Source organism: Sus scrofa, chromosome 14 (genome assembly GCF_054392235.1).
Source record: "Sus scrofa isolate SSC_HxYL_T2T_F1_AM1 chromosome 14, Sscrofa_HxYL_maternal_Yorkshire_Landrace_v2.0, whole genome shotgun sequence".
Taxonomy (NCBI): Eukaryota; Metazoa; Chordata; class Mammalia; order Artiodactyla; family Suidae; genus Sus; species Sus scrofa.
Window position 1 is genome coordinate 56,930,857 of NC_139396.1, and position 15,110 is coordinate 56,945,966.

The window sequence follows — 15,110 nt, forward strand, 5'->3', positions numbered from 1 at the left end:
CTTGAATATTTTCTTGTACAAGAACAAAAGATGGTATCTGACTCTCAGTTCAGGGCACCATCCTTGACTGTTGAATAACCACCTGATCCTAACCAGCCTTCTTCAGGGGACATTACCAGGGCCCCTGATTAGAGAGCCTCCTTTCTCTGTTGGAAAATCAGCCACGAAGTGGGTCAGTAGCACCATCTTCATACATGAAGGAAAACTCATCCTGTAAATATTTTTCAAGAACATGCAATCTTGGCTTAACGATCCCCCCCCCACCCATTCCGTTAATGATTCCTCATCTCGTGCAAACCCTTGGGAAAAATAAAATACAGAATCTCAAATTTCTAGCCACAAATTTGACACAGCTTCCTAAATCAAATACCCAAGATTCCATTTTCAGATGCGTGCTTTTTAGGGGCTTCAGATTTTCTGTTGGAAGCAGGCCGTACCTAATTATTCCAATACTGAATTCTGGAATAAGATTTTTACACGTGGGATGCATCTGAATGACCGAATGAAATGCCTTTTCACCCTCTGCTCCATTCATCGCACTCAGAAGGGTTTAACCAAGAGTTTTCAATGTATGAGATGTTTTAAGTTGCATCCCCGGGCCGTTACACTACTGCACCGAAATGCACACAGGAGAACATCTCCTGCATCACTTGCGTTGGAAGCAGGCAGGTGCACTTCGGGTACAATACCGCCAGCGTTTTTATTACCGCAACCAACGTTGAGCGCGAAACGCCCTTAGGACTGCAAGGGCATGAGATTACACTAACCATGCCAGGGAGAGAAAAAAAAATAGCGTTCTCTTGTTACCTGCCCAGACAGTTCAGCAGTCACCTCAGCATCATTCACGTCCTTCCAAACCAATCACTCTCACCGCCAGGGAAACACCTGACTTCCGAGAGCTTCCGGCCTCTCCTCAGGTTCTTTCTCAGGTTGCCCCGCCCGGCGCTAACAACCGGGCACAGCTCCAGGGGTCTCACGCACACGATTGCCCGCCCCCTTGCTAGGATTCAGCCAATAGGAAGCCGCCTGTCTGCATTGACCAATGAGGAGAAGGCGGAGCGAGACCGGTGGGTGACGCGAGAGGAACGGAGGCGGGGCGTGGGGAGAGGTCACGTGGGGAGGCGCGGGGTGGCTGCCGGGAGCTGGCTGGGCTGGGGGCCGCGGGATCGGCGCCCGCCTCGAGTGATGGGGCTCCCGCCCGTGTAGGGGCCATGCCGCCCGGGCCCCGGGCCTGCCCCGCTCCGCGCCGGGATGGTCAACCTGGCGGCCATGGTGTGGCGCCGCCTCCTGAGGAAGAGGTGGGTGCTCGCCTTGGTCTTCGGGCTCTCGCTCGTCTACTTCCTCACTAGCACCTTCAAGCAGGTCAGTGGTCGCCCTCTCTCCCCGGGTTGGGGTAGCTACCTCTGCGGCAGCGCTGCCTGAGTGTCCACTGAGCTGGGCCGGAGAGGTGGGCGTTCCTGTCCCAGGACTGAGGATGGGTGAAGGGAGCTGCCTCTCTCGTTGGTAGGCTGAGGGCAGAGCTGGGACTCGACCCGGTGTTGTGGACCCTTACGCTGTGCTTGTTGTCGCCTTGTCGGTTGCTTACCTGCTTCCCACCTGCCAGGGACTGAGCTAAACAGGGGCGTGCATTTCTTCCTCCATCTCCACGGCAGGTCTGGGCAGTGGTGTCCCCGTGTTACGGCGGGGGAAGCTGAGCCTGAGAAAGGTGAGATGCCTGGGCCGAACTACGAGGCCAGCCCTGGTGTACTCGGTTTTCGTTTAACTAGGGGCTCAGGGAGACTCCACAGGAAGCACGAGGTGCCCTTTTCTATGCATAATGAGGTTAGGTAGAATTTTCTTTTCGCTTCTCATCCTTTTCGTTTTTCTTCCCTGTGAGAATTTTTGGGAGAAACGTCGGGGTGCTTTGGAGGGACGTGTTAGCAAGAGCATTTTAAGTTTAGAAGTACAGTTATAGCGTTTGGGCTCTTAGAAAGGGTGAGCCTATGCCAGGGTGTATCCAGCACAACCTTGATTCATGCTACTGCTCTGATAGAGTTAGAGGACAGTTCCCCTTTTCGTTCTCAAGGGTCAAGTTCCTAAGTAAAATTTATCAGTGAATGGAGGAGAATAAATGCTAAATGATAAGGTTACGCTAGTTTAAGCAGATTGGTAGAGGAGCGATGAAAAGGGAAGACAGAGAACCTGTATCCCACCTCCTGCCTCAGACAAACGGAGAGGCTGAGTGTTGTGAGCCTCTTTTGTTGACTAGCAGGAGTTGTTGGCATTCTTGTGAACTAAATGCTTCTGGGACTTGAGTTTACTGCCACTTCACAGACATTGTTTCATGGTCACTTGTTCCTCTTCTGTCTGGTGGACCTATGGGTGCTGTAGTGAGCCAGGACTCACTCCTCCGCCTTGCTCCCACCTAACCCAGCTGATCTCTAGCACCGTTGGTTTAAGTATTAGCTCTAGCCTAGGCCATCCAGAAAACTGATTTTTTTTTTTTTTTTTTTTTGGCCACCCCGAGGCATGTGGATTCCTGGGCCAGGGAACCAATCCTGAGCATTAGCTGTGACCTAAGCCATAGCTGCGAGAGTGCAGGATCTGTAACCTACTGTGCTGGGCCAAGGATCAAACCTGTCTCCCAGCATTCCCAAGATACTGCTGCTCCCCTTGCACCTCAGTGGAAACTCTGAAAACTCCCAGTTCTTATATGCAGTTGCCTACATGATGCCCCTTTTTTAAATGTGCTGTTGGCTTCTCATACTTGGCCAAAACAGAACCTCTGATTCTCCACCACCAACCCTTCCTAGTCTTCCCAGGCTCACTTAATTGCATACTGTTCACCAGGTCATCTAGCCACAAATGCTTTCTGCTTTTCTTTCTCCTCACGTGCAAAACATTGTCTCTGGCCCCACACTGGATCCTGAATCTGTTCATCTTTCCCAGTTGTCTGTGTTGCCACCCTCAATCAGCCTACCTTCATCCCTGTCTGGACCTCTCCTGCAGCCCACCAGCAGGTCTCTGCTTCCTTTTTTGTCCTACAATCTCTTCTCTACCCAACAGGAGGGCTGATAATCTGAAAAGGAAAAAAAAAAAAAAAAATCCCAGAACTCCCTTGTGTATAATTCTTCTTTGGGTTCCTGTTGCACTCAGATAAAACTCCAAACTCCTGTTCCAGAATCTCTGCATGGTGCATCTTTTCTGTCAGTTCAAGTGAGGCTGACTGTTAGTGCCTCAGGCCACACAGGTGACAGAATCTCAGTGATTTCAGTTCCTTTCCAGTAGTCCTTCTTTATTTTCTTTGTGGTAGGAATCACTCAGTATTTCTGGATCATTTACTTATTTATCTGTCTCTCCTCACTCTCCCTTCTAGAATGTAATTTTCTAAGGAACAGGGACCTAGTCTATGTTGTTCACAGAATCCCAGTCCCTAGAATACTGCCATGCACTTCACGGGTATTCAGATATTGGTTGAACAAACAGTTGAGTCTTTTTAATTGGGCTGACTCTTCCTTTATTCCCAGCCTGGCACATTCCTACTAATTTCTCCTGTCTTGACTCAGATTCTGTCTACTCCATGACTTTCTACAGTACTATCATGTACCTTGTTCTCCGCTCCCCCCCAAGTGTGTCTTTTTTTTTTTTTAACTTGTGATCTGTGACCATAATCATAGGTTTGTGTGTGTGTGAGGTGGGGGAGGAGAGGATGGTTGTGAATCCTCTAAAACTGTTGGCAGAATTTTTGTTTTGCAGATTTCTCTGGATCTGATTCCCCCACAGCTTAAGAAGCACTTTAGCTATAATCTCTCTATTCCTGTCTGTCAAACCCCTGGCAACCACTAGTCAACTTTCTGTCTCCATGGATTTACTTACTCTGGACATTTCCTATAAATGGAGTCATACACTATGTGGTCTCCTCTGCCTTCTTTTCATTTAAAAGGTAGTGTTTTCAAGGCTCATCCATGTTGTAGCATGTATTAGTACTTCATTTGTATGTTTGAATAATGCATATATTTCATTTTATGTTTGAATACATTTTGTTTAGCCATCCTCTGTTGATGGAGACTTGGCTTGTTTCCACCTTTTGGCTATAATGAATAGTGCTGTCATGAGTGTTGATGTACAAAGTTTTGTTTGAAAATAATGTTTTCAGATCTCTTGGGTATTGGTCCTCTGAGTGGAATTGATGGTTCACTTGGTAACTCTGTGTTTAACTTTTTGAGGAACTTGCCAGACTGTTTTCTGAAGTGGCTGCACCATCTGCAATGAACTTTTTAAAAAACTATACTTATCCAGTTCTGACATGGTATCAGAGATTATCTATAATTATCTGGAAAAGCCATTAAAATACTCTCATTTCCAACTACATATTTGTGTAAGATTTTCTTCGTAAGATTCAACCCAAACAACGTATTGCAATAGATTGGATGCAGAGAAGGCTGTGAGAATCCAGCTGGTTTCCATTAAGCAGACATTAAAAACATTTGCAGAAATGTAAAAGCATTTTTTCATCTCATCAAATACATTTTTTTGTTTGTTTTTAAAAATGGTCCCCCCCACACAAAAAACTATTGACATGTAATGGGCTCAGTATTGTTATTTTTAAACAACTTATGTAAAATAAATATTTTAATAATTTATGTTTTAATTTTCAATATGGTAAATATCAGTAATAACTTTAGCCGTCATAAACCCACATATTGACCATCCTCAATAATTTTAAGAGTATGAAAGGTCCTTGGAACCCATTCTGACTGATGCTCTTGCATGCCTGTGAGTTTGCTCCTGCTCTGTTCTTGGCTGCTGCAGTCATGGTCCTCTGCCATGCATGAGCTAAATGGCTTGAGGAGAGTTTGCTCCATTTTACTTAGCCTCAGGCTCCATCAGTAACTGGGAGCTGTGCTTTGGCGTCTGTTGGGCAGAAGGTGGGTGGGGTTTAAGATTAATTGAGAAGAGGCTGTGAAAAACTCCAGAGCTCCTTATGATCCTTAGCTCTGCTTCAGTGAGACTATGAACTCATGGAGCAGATGTGGCCACTTTTTTGCCTAGAGACTAGTTGATTATTCTCTACTGCCTTGAATTCCTCTTTTCTTTGGTTTTCATGTTAATTAATGCTTTGGGGGATAGTTTAAATTGTAGGGATGGGAGCACAGGAGAAATTAGTGACCTTGGTGGGGATGCCTTTGGGGGAGAGGATTGGGTGCTAGGTGACTTGGGCAAGTTGATTTAACAAATGTTTAGTGAACACCAGCTGCACTATGCACTAGGCTAGGTGATGGAGACACAGGGGGAGGCAAAGCAGATACAGTCTTACTTTCTGAGGGCCTGTCTTCTGCTAGGAGGTGAGAGGCAGAAACGGCAAATGAGCAGAATTACTTTAGATAACAATCTGTGATATATAGTGATAGAGCGGCAAGGTGGGCCTAACTCTATGGGGTATTTCAACTGAGATTAGAGAAATCCCAGTCTCGGTGTCAGAAGGGTCCTTAGAGGTCCTCTCATGTAAATAACTGTTCTCATACTTGTTCAAGTAGTGCACTCCCTGACAGTCTCAGGGCTCTTTGCATAACTCCTTGAAAATATATGAACATCTTCAGCTTTAAAGCAATTAAGTATGTAAATTGGTTTCAAGTTAAACACTGTCTAAAGCATAATAAATCATAAGGGGGAGAGCTGCTAATCTGTTTTTTTAATTTTATTTTTCCCTGATCACAAAGGCACATAGACCTTTCAGAGGTTATAAAGTACTGCACAGAGTGGAGAAGGAAAACAGTTATACTTAATCTCACCAACGAAGGATTCACTGATGATATTCAGACATATTTTCTTTATTCATTTTCGTATTTTAAAAATACAGTTGGGGTGTACTGGTTCTTCATGTAACATAGGTACGTGTGTGTGTGTGTGTGTGTGTGTGTGTGTGTGTGTGTGTATTTAAGGACTGCACCCACGGCACATAGAAGTTCCCAGGCTAGGGGTTGAAATGGAGCCGCAGCTGCCTGCCTACACCATAGCCATTGCAATGCCAGATCTGAGCCGAGTCTGTGACCTACACCACAGCTCATGGAAACGTCAGATCCTTAACCTACTGAGCAGGGGATTGAACCTGAGGCCTCATGGATACTAGTCAGGTTCATTACTGCTGAGCCACAATGAGAACTCTCTAAGTATAATTTTTTATAACTAGAATTTTCTGTGGTCAGGCAGTATTTTTTAGCCATTCCCCAGATCTGAGACATTTGGGATTCCCTCTGGCCTTTATCTCTTTTTTTTCTTCACTTTTGAGAATCGTAAGCAATTCCTTTAATGACAACGCCTTATGTTTAAGTGCCTTACTACTTAAATGGGACACCTATTTGAACCTTATGATAATCCCTGAAAAATAGATAGGACAGTTATTAAAATTCCCCCTTTTAAATGAAATATTAAATAGAATACATTAATAATAAAAACATTGCTATAGCTCCTTGCAGTTTCTGAGGAAAGTTCCTGTTTTTGTATTTTTGTTGTTTGATTTTTTTCCCCTCTTTTTTGTTTGTACTCTTTTCTTTGTACCCCCATGTAACCTATATGGACATCCACCATGGTTGATTGCACACTGATTTCTGTGCACACCTCTCTGTCAGCTGCTCTGGAAGCTCTTTGAGAATAGAGAACTTGACTACCTGTCTCTGTATCCTTAACACATTGTAAGAACTTGATACCTTTGAATGGATCTTCAATGAAAACATACACACACACACACACACACACACACACACACACACACACACACGGAGGGGAGCTTAAAGTTGAGACAACATAATAAGGTAGGTGGACCAGTGTGGGAAAGGTGTAAAGCCACCTGTCCAGTGAAGGGATCCCCTCAGTGCCCCTTCACTTCACCCTTGCAAACCTGGACCTTTAGAAAAGCAACCATGTGCTAATTCATTACATTTGCCATTATGTCTTAAACGCTCTCTTGTACAATCTTTTATCGTTGTACAACTCTTACCCAGTCTTTTTGGCAAGGCCTTGAATACTCGTGTTTGAAAATAAGTTAAAGTGCTGGGAGAATTGCCTTCCTGTTTACCAGGAACATAGTTATGTGGAAGAGGTCCTAACGGGGCGCACTTGTCTGTGAGCTCTCATTTTCTTGCAGGAGGAGTAACGAAATAGTTTGAGAGTAATGTTAATAGCACTTTCAACCTTGTTGGAAGATCCAGTTTACTGTGCTTTGACCAGCCTCTTAATAGTCTTTACGGCTATTAATTTATCTAGGGTAGCATTTGAAGCTCAGTTTAGTTTACACATAGCCCGATTATGCCGTTAACTGATATGGTCCCAGCAGAGCAGAGGAGCATGCATTTCCAGGTAGTTAAGCAGTGTGCACCTAAGTGATTTGTCCCATATTCCCAAGGCTTCTGTGTTTAACTCCTCTTCTTGCCCAGATGAGGAATACAGATGTTGTTTTTGTGTAAGCCATCCTGTTCCTACTGGTGCCAGTTCTTTCCTATAAAAGAAACAAAAGACGGGCCAGAATAGAACTTAAAGCCACCTTAAAGGACTCTTTTACCTTTAATAAAAAAAGAACAAAACTCAGTACTGGTGTGGCATACTGTTATTTCAATGCTGGTAATGTCACAAATGGCATATGTAGCTTTTGGGAAATTATTTGGCACTATATAGCACTGACTTTCTTCTAATCATAACTCCTACCACAAATTATTCAACAGAATAAGCAAAAGCTCTACATTTTTATTGCAGTGCTATCTATGATAACAGAAACCTGGGATGGGCTTAAATGTTGATCTGTAGAGGAAGTGTTTACAAAATTACGGCGCATCAACATGATGGATTATTATATAGCCTTGAAAATATGATTATCAAGATAATGTAGGTACTTGAATGGTTTACCATCCAATTAGTGTCAAGAAGAGCTAAATGTGAAGCATCCTAATTTGTAGTATAAATGCTGGGGTCAAAGACTAGAAGCTAATACGCAAAAATAGATACAGCTTTATTTAAGTGATGGGTTTGTGGGCAATCTATGTCTTTCATGTTGGTTGTCATTTTTTTAGTAAACCATTTATTTTGGAATAATTATAGATTTACAGAAAAGTTTCAAGGTTAGTACAGAGTTCCTGTAGATTCCCCACTCAATGTCTCTTATTATTTATGATAATTTTGTTTTTAATAATGTTTTCATCATTTATTTTAATTCAAAAATGAAATTATTCCAAAGATGATGATAGATGTTAATAATCACCGATGTACCTTCCATATTAATTGTCTGTAGTATATCTTTCCAAAACTTTATCTCAGCTCTTACAAACCTGTATGTATATACTAATATAATTATTATCATATAATATAATGTGTGCTAATATGCACATTATTTTGTAAGTTGTTTTTCACTTATTATCCAGGTGGATGACCATAGTATAATAAGTGAAAAAAGCAGCAAATCAGCCAAATGCTTTAAAAATATTGATTTCCAGGTCCCATCCACAGAGCTTTTTACTCAATATGGAGTTGGTGTCAGGGATCAGAATTTAAGGTCTCTAAATAATCTAATGTGCAAGTCAGGTTTAAAGACTTCTGCCCTAGATAAATACACGTCAGTCATAATCTGATTTTCTTTTGGTAATAGCCACACCTATACCAGTGTTTATTCAATTATTTCTGTGTGATTGGGCTTCTAGGTTTTTTTCCAAATTATCAGTGCTATAGTAGGCAGCCTAGTGCATCCTTATTTTTCAGTACTTTCTATAGGTGAGGTCTCAAAAATGTGTTTGCTATAAGTGTATGTGGATATGCATGTTTTAAATACTAATAAATCTTTCCAGATCATTTTCCTAAAGAAATCTCAGTAATTGTGCAGCTCTTTTCCATTGTCTTTGCCATCGACTTTGCGCATAGTCCCTTTTGTTCAAATGATGACACATGACAGATCATTCTTAATAGCAAAAGTCACAGAGCTCTATTAAAATGGTATAATGGCTAAAGTATATAAGACGGCTCTCGGAAGGAGTCTTATCATTGTTTTGTTTTCTTTTTTCTTTCTTCTTTCTTCTTTTTTTTTTTTTTTTTTGGTCTTTTTAGGGCCATACTCGCAGCATATGGAGATTCCCTGGCTAGGGGTCAAACCGGAACTGTAGTTGCCGGCTTAGAACCACAGCCACAGCAATGCTCGATCCAAGCCTTGTCTGCAACCTACACCACACAGCTTACAGCAACCCCGGATCATTAACCCTTTGAGTGAGGCCAGGGATCGAACCTGTATCCTCATGGATACTAGTCAGATGTGTTTCTACTGAGCCATGACTGGAACTCCCCGTTGTTTTGTTTTCTAAGGATAGGTTGAAGAATTCAGAAGATGCTCTCTCCGGCTTGGCTTGTTTTCTGGCACTCTGCCGGCACCTTTCTCCTTAGTTTTTTTAATAGTATAGGAAAGGCAGTTTGGAAAGACCAGCTAAAGCTTGGAGGCTAGAAGAAGAGGTCTAAACTCACCTCTAGAGCAACTCCTCACTTTGCATATCTAGCTAAAGGCCTGGCTGGCATGGGTGACTTTGTAAAGAAAAGTATGTTCTAAAGGTCACATTCTCAGTATGTTTTCATAGAAGAAATTTGTCCCTAAACTCAACCTCCTAATTCAGGGTTCCTGTCAGTTTACCACTAAAGAACTCCTCACTGCAAATGAAAGTGACTGTGTGCCCTAGACAGTGCCATGTCAGGATATTGTCTGAAATATTGCAGAGTTTCTTTGAAGTCTCCTCTCTATTTTAAAAGTGTATTCAGATTTTAGATTCTATTCCACAGTGTGTTTGTTTTAACCTAAAAAACACTTTAAATGATTTGGCATCAGGAAGAAAATTTAAAACTTTTTCCCTCCAATTTTTTTTCACAGAATTAACACTTTTGTACACATTTGTAATATGCACTTAATCCAGGGGCCATTTATTTAAGTCCACCAGTTTTGAAGCAGAACCCTAATTTATTCTTCTTACAAGTTTATTTTGCTTTATTTATTTATTTATTTTGTCTTTTTAGGGCAGCCCTCAGCATATGGAGGTTCCCAGGCTAGGGGTCGAATCAGAGCTATGGCTGCCAGCCTACACCATAGCCACACGGGATCCAAGCTACATCTGCAACCTACATCCACAGCTCATGGCATTGCCAGTTTATTAACCCACTGAGCAAGGCCAGGGACTGAGTCCTCATGGATACTAGTCAGGTTCGTTAATCACTGAGCCACGACGGGAACTCCTATTTTGCATTTTTTAAATGGTTTTGGCTCAAACTTTGCTCATGCCGTGGGAGTGTAGTTGTGCCAACTTTTTTTATATTGTTTGTCTTGTTATAATAGTTTCTGTGAAAAATTATTGAAAATATAAGAAATGATACTTTAACCTTCTCATTTATGGTCTGTTTGTAGGAGGAGAGGGCAGTGAGAGATCGGAATCTCCTTCAGGTTCAAGACCATGATCAGCCCATTCCATGGAAAGTGCAATTTAACTTGGGCAACAGCAGTCGGCCCAGCAACCAGTGCCGGAATTCCATCCAAGGGAAGCACCTCATCACGGATGAACTGGGTAAGGATGGCTCCCACCCTCTCTTGCAGTCCGTGCAGCCATCTGTAGGTTTTTAAATAAAGGCTGCCTTTCCCCGCCCCCACCTGTTTCCAGCATTTCTTATGTCTTTGTCTTTTATATACTGGCATTCAGGACTCCCCTCAACATTAGAGAAGCTTGGTTTGATAATTCTGGAGAGCCTGTGACTCCTGTAAATCTGGTGCCTATAACTACAGATTTAGCATTTTGTCATGCATCAGTCCCTTGGTTATTTGCTGCCAGTCTCTTCCCAACCCCAGTACTTTCAAATCTTTCCTGTCTTTTCTCCTCATCGTTTTTTATTTATTTATTTATTTATTTTTTTGCTTTTTAAGGCCACACTGGCGGCATATGGAAGTTCAAAGGCTAGGGGTCAAATTGGAGCCATAGCTGCTGGCCGACACCACAGTCATAGCAACTCAAGATCCAAACTGCGTCTGTGACCTATACCACAGCTCAGAGGCCAGGGATCCTCATGGATACTAGCCAAGTTCGTTACTACTGAGCCACAATGGGAACTCCACTTCTGTTCATCTTGATAGTGAACTCTATAAGATAATCAATTTTCCTTCTTGATGACCTGAATCATATCCACATAGCGTTGGCATTTAGGAAATGTATGCACTCTGTCTTACTGCATAATCTCAAATGAATTACATGCACATTCAAAATGGGTTACTGGTACAGTTAAAACAGCAGTTTCTTTTTTATTATATTCACTAGTTTTATTTTTTAGATTCCACATATAAGTGATATAGGATATCAAAATATTTGTCTTTCTCCTTCTGACTTAATTCCCCAAGCATAATATCCTCCAAGTCCATCAATGTTGTTGCAATTGGCAAAACCTCATTCTTATTTATAGGGGCAAGACAGAGAAAGATTTTATTTTTTTTAGTTTGAAACCCCAACAAAATAAAACAACAACAGAAAAACCTTTTTGAAAACATCTCAGGAGCATCAGAACAGATGAGATTATTTGGGATTGAAGGAATGAATCAGTAAAACCACCCTTGTCAGAAGATGTGGAAAATTTTGCACAAAATGTGCTGACGGCTCAGCAATGCCAAGCTCTGAAGATCACAAATAACTTTTTTTTTGAAGTTTGTTTTTTTGTTTGTTTGTTTAGGGCCACATCCGCAACACATGGAAGTTCCTGGGCTAGGGGTTGGATTGGAGCTGTAGCTGCCCACTTACACCACAGCCTCAGCAACTCGGGATCTAAGCCTCGTCTGCAACTTACACCACAGCTCATGGCAACGCTGGATCCTTATCCCACTGAGTGAGGCCAGGGATTGAACCTGCGTCCTCATGGATACATTCATTACTGATAAGCTGCAATGGAACTCTGGATTTTTTTTTTTTTTTTTTTTTTTTTTTTTTCTGCTTTTTAGCGCCACAGCTGAGACATATGGAGGTTCCCAGGTTAGGGGTCCAATCGGAGCTGCAGCCGCTGGCCTACGCCACAGCCACAGCAACGCAGGATCCAAGCTGCGTCTGCGACCCACACCACAGCTCATGGAACTCCAGACCCTCAACCCACTGAGCGAGGCCAGGGATCGAACCTGTGTTCTCATGGATGCCAATTGAGTTCGTTAACCGCTGAGCCACGATGGGAATTCCGGAACTCTGGATTTTTAATTTATAATCTCTCTGAAGAAAATGAGTGAGAACAGTTAGGAAGAGTCCCAGAAGCTCTTCTTATTATGGCTTTAGAATCATCCTCTCTCAGTTTAGAAGGCAGAATGGCAGGCCTCATAGGTTTCACTTTCCCCGGTGGGAAGGGAGGCTGCTCAGTCTCTTCCATTGTTATTTCACTGGTGTCCCCAGCTTTTGCAGACTTTGTTTTCCAGAGTAGTTTCTGAAAACAACCTCATGCTTCACCAGGTCTCATTCTCTGAGGATTAAGAGGCTGGGGCCTTTGTACTGGAACTATGCGAAGAACAGCTGCTCTGCACCTGTGGGCCCGTGTGTGCACCTGGAAGTTTCCCAGGGGCCAGGTGGTGTCCCTCATGGACTTATTCTTACATTTTTCTGTCCTACTTTCAGAATAATGTAGAGAAATATTTATTTAGCAGCTCTGAACAATAAATTAGCTTTCATGAGATTCTTTCCTTAAAGTTGAGCATGAATGAATGAAGTAGATTGTGGGGGTTTCAGATGAAGAGATATATGAGGAGTGGAGGGAATTAGAATTTTTCTTCCGTGGGTTATTAGAGTACTCACATTCTGTAATGCTGAGGAGTAAGTGAATCCCTGACATGTATACTTAGAAACAGCCTAAATCAGTTTATAAAGGTTAAGTGTGACTACTACTACTTTAAAAATTCCTTCAAACGACTAAATAAATGGCAAGCATTTGAAAAGTATTTAAATGTAAAGAGTGTATGTAGAGTTAGGTTTTTTGTTTTGTTTTTTAATCTAGAAGGATCTCACTTTCAGGAATGAGCATCTTGGTTTTTTCCCCTCTCTTCAGATTTTTTTTTTTAATTACATTTTTCTTCAGATGCATATGTAGAACAGGAAAACATGGGTGACATGATGATTACATCAAATGCATGATAGCCAGCTAAAAGGTTGTTTTAGGTAGATTGGGATGTGCAAAGGACTTATACAGCAGGAGTCCCTGTTTCCTGTAAGCTGGTGCACACAGGAAGCAAGCCCTCCTCACACCACGTCTGATTCCTGGCTCTGGGGTCCATAGGATGCTTCCAACTCCAGACTCCGTCTCTGTGGTTCTTTGTGTGCAGGACTTTGATTGCCGCTTTGTGATCGCCCCTGGTGGACAGGTTGGGGGGACTGCTGGGTTTATACTCAGGTTAGTCTCTGACTTTCAGGTTATGTTTGTGAAAGGAAGGATTTGCTGGTGAATGGCTGCTGTAACGTCAATGTTCCTGGCACAAAGCAGTACTGCTGTGATGGCTGCTTGTCCAACGGCTGCTGCAGTGCCTACGAGTACTGCGTCTCCTGCTGCCTGCAGCCCAGCAAGGTATGGGGAGCTGCTCCTTGTGCTACATCTACTTTATTCCTTCTGCCTTCATTTCACAATGAGCATTAGAATCTTCATGTGAGTTTCTTTTGGAAATAGAACTCAGAATGGAACTTTGTAGGTGTCAGAAATGGCTGCTGTGAGGTAGCTTTTGTCCACATGGAAAGGAGGTGGTTCCCAGTTACTCTAGTGGTTCTTTGGCAGAATGGGTCCTTGTATTGCTGATCACTTATCTAAAGAATAAGACACCAGCCTCCTACTCACTCAAGCTCCCCTCTCCCTCTCTCTTTCCCTATATTAGCGATCTCTTAGTTTAGGAGAAATTTCCAAGGTTACTTTGTGCTGCTGAGTCTGGAATTCATTATAGGTACTAACTTTTGTTTCCATAGCAACTTCTCCTGGAGCGCTTCCTTAACCGGGCAGCTGTGGCATTCCAGAACCTCTTCATGGCTGTTGAAGACCACTTTGAATTGTGTTTGGCTAAATGCAGGACCTCATCCCAGGTCAGAAGTTGTGATGTCTATGGCTGGGAAATGGTTGGGTGGGAGTCAGCATCTAGAAGAAAACTTGAAAATGTGCACTGGGGGGGCCTTTGGTGGGGTGATGATGAAGAGTTATATGAAGCTCTGTGGACCTTTGGTGAAATGATAGTACATCCCTTGGTATCCGAGGGTGATTGGTTCCAGGACCCCATATCATTGGAGGTTCAAGTCCCTTCTATAAAATGGCATAATGTTTGCATATAACCTACCTATGGTATCCTCGTATATGCTTTTAATCATCTCTAGATTACTTACAGTACCTAATACAATGTAAATGCTATGTTTTGCTTTTTGGAACTTTCTGGAGTTTTTTTAATTGCTTTTCATTTGTGGCTGTTTGAATCCATGGATGCGGAGGCCGTGGATATGGAGGGCTGACGGTATTTAGAATGTCAACATGAGATTTATACAACTTAGGGATGTAAAATGTTTATATTAATCAGGGTCTGACCAGCTTGCATCTCTGATTGGCTTGTCTGCATTTTAAGTGGAAGTTTAAAATTATTTTTTAAGTTTGGGTGGAGTGCTAATAGTCCAGTTTCTGAGAGAAGTTCTCTCCTCCGTCTTTGTTTGAAATCTGACTAAGGCTTTCCAGCAAACAGTCGTTTAGAGTGGGTAGTAGTTTATTTTAGGCCAGAGTTGTGGTTTATTTTAGGATTAGAGGGGATGGGGCAGGTGGATGTTGGAAAATACACAGACAAATCTGTAGGTTGTCGGCTCTCAATACTTTTCTAGCATGTTGTCGTTAAATGCTTTGCTCTTTGGGCATTAACATGGCAACAGCTGCTGAAAGCGCCTGGATGTCTTTGCCTTTCCATCAGTCCTTGCTCTCTGCTCTCAGCCTTTGTGATCAGGCCGTTGTTGGAGCTCCCTTTGTAAGATCACCAGACATGTTTATTATACAAGCACACTTCTGGCTTCTGTTCCCCATGTGTCTAAGTTGTCTTGGCTTGTCTGAGATAACTGACTACTTTTCATTCTCTGACTTTTTTTTTTTTTTTTTTC

General features: G+C 42.5%; 2 protein-coding genes across 33 annotated transcripts in view; one reads left to right on the forward strand and one right to left on the reverse strand.

The window, feature by feature from the left end:
* Positions 1-950, reverse strand: part of RNFT2 (ring finger protein, transmembrane 2) — a 70,771-nt gene extending 69,821 nt beyond the window's left edge. For all 5 annotated transcript variants that reach the window (XR_014826161.1, XM_084994204.1, XM_003132893.7 and 2 more), the window contains exon 1: positions 808-950. The gene's annotated coding sequence lies outside the window, so the exon portion shown is untranslated. The remainder of the gene's footprint in view (positions 1-807) is intronic.
* A 189-nt stretch (positions 951-1,139) lies between these two features.
* The window catches only part of SPRING1 (SREBF pathway regulator in golgi 1), a 356,205-nt gene continuing 342,234 nt past the window's right edge, over positions 1,140-15,110 (forward strand). For 18 of the 28 annotated variants that reach the window (XR_014826163.1, XM_013990355.3, XM_084994208.1 and 15 more), the window contains exons 1-4: positions 1,140-1,362; positions 10,400-10,556; positions 13,412-13,563; positions 13,953-14,066. Coding sequence is in view for 25 of the 28 variants with exons in the window: in XM_013990355.3 (XP_013845809.1) it covers positions 1,252-1,362; positions 10,400-10,556; positions 13,412-13,563; positions 13,953-14,066 (534 nt within the window). In the remaining 3 variants the exon portion in view is untranslated. Of the gene's footprint in view, positions 1,363-10,399; positions 11,727-11,991; positions 13,564-13,952; positions 14,067-15,110 lie in introns of all 28 variants that reach the window. The other 10 variants (XM_084994210.1, XM_084994216.1, XM_084994207.1 and 7 more) reach the window with 3 other exon arrangements.